The sequence below is a fragment of the Adelges cooleyi genome, unplaced genomic scaffold (genome assembly GCF_023614345.1).
Source record: "Adelges cooleyi isolate 19-005CV unplaced genomic scaffold, UGA_ACOO_1.1 ACOO_flye_CR_arks_rails_tigmint_CR_PRNA_376, whole genome shotgun sequence".
In the NCBI taxonomy this organism is placed as follows: Eukaryota; Metazoa; Arthropoda; class Insecta; order Hemiptera; family Adelgidae; genus Adelges; species Adelges cooleyi.
The window spans coordinates 12179662-12185614 of record NW_026096053.1 but is presented as its reverse complement, the minus strand read 5'-3'; the positions used below and the strand labels follow the sequence as shown (position 1 = coordinate 12185614).

Below are 5953 nucleotides of genomic sequence, written 5' to 3'. Positions count from 1 at the left end.
AATATCCAGAACAACGACACGACTTAAATTTTATTTTGTTTTACTTAAAAACGAAAAACCTTCCAACGGTGACGTTAATTGCATTAGATAATAATATAACACCTATTGATTATTATTATAATCAATTTCGGAATCGCTGCAGGTAATAATAATAATTTTTTTTCAAATAGTTGTACACTTATAATATGCAAAAAAATCAAACTGTAATTTTCGTATATTAGCTTTTAAACCAAATTTGTTTTGTCCACGCGTTAAAATAATCGGGGAGAGCTTTTTGTTCGTTATTTTGCAGCTAATATATATTTAAAAATATTGTTACAATATTTTCAAATACTGTCAAAATATTTTCGTATTAAGATTTTACCAGAAAATAATATATTGTACATTTAATAGTTATACGAATTATTTTCAACCATCCTCAATAAATGTTTTCGAAAATATTAATGTTTTTTTATTTTCATGTGGGTTGTTATGATTTGTCGAAGAAATTAGTTTTGTTTTTAAGGTACAAGTAGTGCATACAAAAAAATGTTGTTTTTCATATTACAATTAATTTTGAACCCTACGCTATACATTAGCGCAAATAAGTATAATTTCTTTAATGGTTCGTTGCAAGGGATACAAAGGGTAAGAAAAATGACAAAAACCCGTATTCAGTTAAGGTTGAAAACGATTCTTTATTGACACATATTATGTTTCTATTATTACACGGTGTGTTCTCAAACAGAGAGTGTAAATGTTTGGAGACAAAAAATGTAATTAAATTAGTAATCGAGACTGCAATTTGTTTTTTAATTCTCAGGAGATTATAAAAAATAAAATAAAATTGATTAACTAAGTTCTTAATGACGAATCGCACCATTTGAATTATTAAAACGTAAGTTTCGACATCTTTTAATCTTGGACACGCCGTTCAATGATCTGTCGGTTCGAGTCTATTCCATCGTATTTCGATCGAATTTGTTCTTTTTCTCTCTCTGTCGTGAAGTTCGAGTAACATCATACGGTAACTCAGGGTCTAACGTATAATACACATCCTTGGACACTGTTGCCGGAGTCGAAGACACGGCCGTAACCGACGACATACCTCCTTGAAGATCGGCTGCCGTTTGGGGCGAACTCAGAAACGATTTCATGTTTTCCGGCATGGTCGACAGTAAATTGTCAAAGTTTTCATCGTCCACCGTATCTTCGGGTTCCACTACTTGATAACCGTCGCGAAAATCACCGCCACGCTTGTGTCCGCCTTTAGACGTATGCCTATAGCGGGCACCGTCATAGTCTTGGAAACCGTGACCAGCAGTCTTGTATCCGGGCTTAGTGTGGTCACGATGAGCGACACCGGGCTCGTGTCCGCCTTGGTGCTCGTTCTCGCGGCTGTAATCTCCGCGATGGGATTTGCCTGGGTCATCTTTACCGTGCTTGTACTCAGATTGTTGTTTGTCGTGTCCGCGGTTACGCTTAGGCGTGCGACCACCGTGTTTGTTACCGCCGCGGTGCTTGCCCGAATGGTGATGCGCATGCCCGACGTGCTTACCGCCGTGATACCGACCGTGACCGCGGTTGCGGTTCTGACGACTGTGCAATTCGTGACTATGACCGTGGTTGACGTGGCCGACGTGTACGTGGTGGTGGACTATTTCATCGCCGTGCTCGTTTTTTACCGCTTTGGGCCCGACTTGCTGAGGTTGGGCCATTTTGATTTGATCAGCAACTACCGGCGACCCCTGTTCGGGAGGTTTTTCTAAAATTTTGTAAACGGTTTTCGTGTGATGAGCATGCTTGATGAACATCGGTACAGTAATGATGACTCTTTCGTATCTAAAATAACAACAAAAACGTGTGTTTAATAACTGTATATTTTTGACAATATTGTCAAATGTTTTTACACACTCATAATATGTTGGAAACACTGTGACAACATATTATGTACTTGGACAATATTTTACAACAAACAACGTTATGGACAATAATATTAACAATGTTAAATCGTTGCGTGGAAAACAAATTTGAATGCATCCACACAAATTTTGCTGTATCGGTGATAACAACCTGTCACATGTCAGTCACAACTAATCAGTGTGTGTGTATTGGTGCAGTTGTAATCGTCCACGGATATTACAGGGATTCAAAATGAAAACTAGTTGTCTGTAGATTGGTTTTCAGTTAGCGCTCGTGTCCTGGGGTAGGGGATTTATGGCGCGGTGGTTTCCCGTCGCCAGTCGGGTGGTCATTCCTCTCTCCAGACGGTTACTCGCCTAGCAAGAGAAACGGCCGGTGACCAAGTTTTCGAATAACGGCTAGTGCGTAGAAGCACTGCTGCGTTCACCCACTCGGCTACGACCCAACGACAAGTATAATATTAAACTGTAAATATTATTTTTTTTGTTGTTTTCAGGATTCTTTTCTTTAAATCAAAATATATAAGAAAAAAAAAAAACAATAATAACAAGTTGTCAAAGTATTATACTTAAGTTTATCTGCTTAACACATTAACTACCATTGGTAGTGCCAGCCAGTTCAAGTGGTACCCAAAAAATCGAACTGAATATTGATTACTGGGATCCCTACCCTGACAGCTAAAGTGTTAAAGAATGAATAAGATATTTAAAAATAAAGAACACTTCGCCGCAAATAATAATAAACCTTGGCGGTATTTTTGTAGCAACGCTGCCAAAAATGATCATCATCGTCACCAGCAATCATAACAGATTAAGTATCTGTTTATCAGTTTAATATAAATATTTACCTAGTTTAATTGTATTGTTAATTTTGTATATAATTTGTCGAGCTAAATATTTTATCTAAAAAAAGGTATATAATAAAAAAAAAAATATATTAACTACGTTAAATTATGTTAGACTAAAAACTATTAATTTAAGTAGAAATTAGAGTTAAATATAAATTTCTGTTAATTAAAATGTTACAGAACATAATACTAACTTAGTTAGTATACTTTAAATTAATTTTAAGTATTCTCTTTAAATTATATATATAATAGAGAAATAAATTGGTAATTAATATAGTTAACCCAGACTCTGAGAAATTATGTTTTGGTTAGGTAAATTGTAGTTACACGATAACTAGTCAAAAGTTTTAACTGCGTTAATAAATAAATATTATCGGGTATTTAGCCAACATTTTTTCTAACTGTAACTTTTATAAAACTAAGGATCCTAGTTGAGCCACGAAACCTTTAATATAGGTACCAGCTGAATGACAGGTTAAAAATTAATCTCATTTTTAATCACAACAATAATCCTTATTATTAATAATTTATTGTGGTTATTTTTTCAAAACTATTCTCTTTAATACTTGGTATACGTTCTAGGTTCTATGATATTATTCAGCCTATTTTAAAAATTAAACCAACGTACGTATTTAACACAACATATTTATTTATTGGATAAAGTTGTTTATTTTTTTTATTATATATTATAAATACAATTTTTAAAAACGTCTAGAGTATAGTTTTATAAAATACACCTGTCATAATTTGTTAAATAATTGTGTTACAATATATTCGTATACATTATATGAATATATAACCCCTTTGTTAGTGTAATATGTTGTATGTATAAATGAGTTATTTTTTTATAGATACAAATTATCTATAATTATTATGAGTTCAACTAACCTTTTATACTAAAATATTATTGGCTCTCGAGACAAAAAATTCTTAAAAGGAATAGTTGAAAATGTATAGAAATGTATAATAATAGTTATATATTCTACTAACCCGTTTGTAAGTTTGATCTCTACCATGTAGTTGAATATCAACATCCACCATATCGATAGTGACATCTACAAGTTTGGGGAGGAAACAGAAACAATATTAAAATGTATCTCTAACGCGCTATAAAAATATATTTACACTTTAGAAGTTTAATTTCGAATATTAATATATCTCACAAGACAAGTGGAAAACTTTGAACGCAACGAGATCACTGTCAACGACACAATGTCCAGCATTTCCATCGGGATGTAAGATTTTTCTTCGATTTTTCCCAACTCCCGGAAACGTACAATAATTTCTCTTCCTTACTACGGACTTAGAACAACACAATAGGTAACAATATTTACTGTTATATTTTGTGCGATTGTTTTATTTTTTTATGCTCTGGGCCGACCCATCCTTATTTCGTTGGCTGTGACGAAATCGTAAAAAAAAAGTTTACCGATTTTTTTTTACCGCGCGTCCACCATGGGCTGTGTATACATTATATACATCTAAATAAATATATAAGGCAATATCGAAAAACACCTACCGTCCGACGATCGTGCAAATTCTATATTGCTGTTTTTTTTTTTTTTATTATTGTCATTTTCATTGCACTCGACCAATTATACATAGTGCGTTAAATTTCATTTTATCTTCGATGCGAAAGTAAAATAGTAATGACGATCTCACACATTCTATTTTTAGTTACAACATAATGTGTGTTTTTATATCTGACCACTTAGTTAACTATCAAATACTATTTCTATCAGATTCTATGATTAATTTGCCGCTATGGTGTATTTTGTGTGATTTTCGGAAGAATGTCCAAGGTTTGATTACAAAAAGGCTGAAGTAAATATTGCTTACCTAAATTGTCTATGTAATAAACGGACTTTATGATCGTTTAAATTTTTATAGGGAGGTGGTTAATATGGAATTCACAACCTAAAATACAATGCTGCTTTGATGGCCGAAAAGTTGAAAAAATTCTAAACTAGGGGAACCCTTCGAACAAATTTGCCAATATTTTTAAACTTCAAATTTTATTCAGGCCATGATCCAGCATTCTTATGAGTCATTTATTCCTATATGTGGATTTAACATCATAATCCGAAAATCAAATTTCCTGAAAACCCATTCCCCTTTTGAAGGATACGATTTTTAAACTTTATTTTAGGCATGATTTTAGGGTGTAATAGTTGAAAATCATATATAGACGAGCTGGCATTGTAACATTTCAGTATTTACACATTAAAACACAAACAACATTTACTGAGAAAGAACTGGGATTTTGGTAAGTTTAAAATTCGTCAAGCTGTCATTTTTCTCAAGTAGTCGAATCCAGTCAAAATTATTATGGGATGTCTTTGCGGCATCGATGAAAAGCTTCGATGCGAATCTGTTAGCAGCACACTTTTGTATAGTTGTGCTGGACTTTTTTCGAATTTTGTCTCTTCATCCGTTCAGCGCGGCGCGTTTAAGCGATCGAGGAGATTACTATTATTATCGAGGAGGAGATTTATTAAAAAATTAAGTGCCGGCGCGTTAGCGTTGCGGAAACGGTCGGCGGGGTTCGTTGTTTAGCGAAGATTGTTAAAAAAAAAAAAAAAATCAATCATCGACAAGACGTATCCGACCGGGGGGATTATCAGTTTTGCAACAACCGGGTGCGTTGCAAGCGTTACAGCACCAAATTGACCGTTTTTATCTATAAACAATAACGGTCGGACAGGGTTTAACGTAAAAATTGTATCGGTGGAGATATGTAACAGCGGACAGCAATCTCAACAGCGGCGGTTACGTTCAGCAGACCATACCCCATCTACGGCGGTATTTGCGGTTGCGTAATCGTCGGGACCCGATTGACGCCTCTCGTCGGGTGAAAGTAAAGGTAATTTGCTTCTCCGTTTTTCATTTGGATTTCCCGATATCCGTGTCAAGGTTGACAGTCGGCCAACATATACCCACACGCCTTTACCGCCGGCCAGCACCACCCCGTATATGTGCACTGGTTAGGTCCAGACACAATATTATTATTACCTACGTGGATATATGTGAAAATATAACACATAAAGATAATGTTATGTCGAGACACTAGAACGCGCGTCGCATGCCGGAAAAACGTTACGCTTGCGACATTTGATGTGGCGGCCAATTACGTACAATTAACGGCTGGCACACAGTAGACGTACAGCGCACGTAAGCAAGTACTATGTACATAAGTACACCCGT

At 35.0% G+C, this 5953-nt stretch overlaps 1 protein-coding gene across 1 annotated transcript; it reads right to left on the bottom strand.

Moving 5' to 3' along the window:
• Positions 1 to 935: 935 nt before the first annotated feature.
• LOC126840774 (histidine-rich glycoprotein-like) lies at positions 936 to 1793 on the bottom strand. Its single transcript, XM_050576713.1, has one exon. The coding sequence runs from the start codon at positions 1791 to 1793 to the stop codon at positions 936 to 938; it is 858 nt and encodes a 285-aa protein (XP_050432670.1).
• Between the last annotated feature and the right edge of the window lie 4160 nt (positions 1794 to 5953).

What these genes read in the sequence shown, in the direction of transcription:
- LOC126840774 (XM_050576713.1), bottom strand. Translation starts at nt 1,793, where the DNA reads ATGTTCATCAAGCATGCTCATCACACGAAAACCGTTTACAAAATTTTA.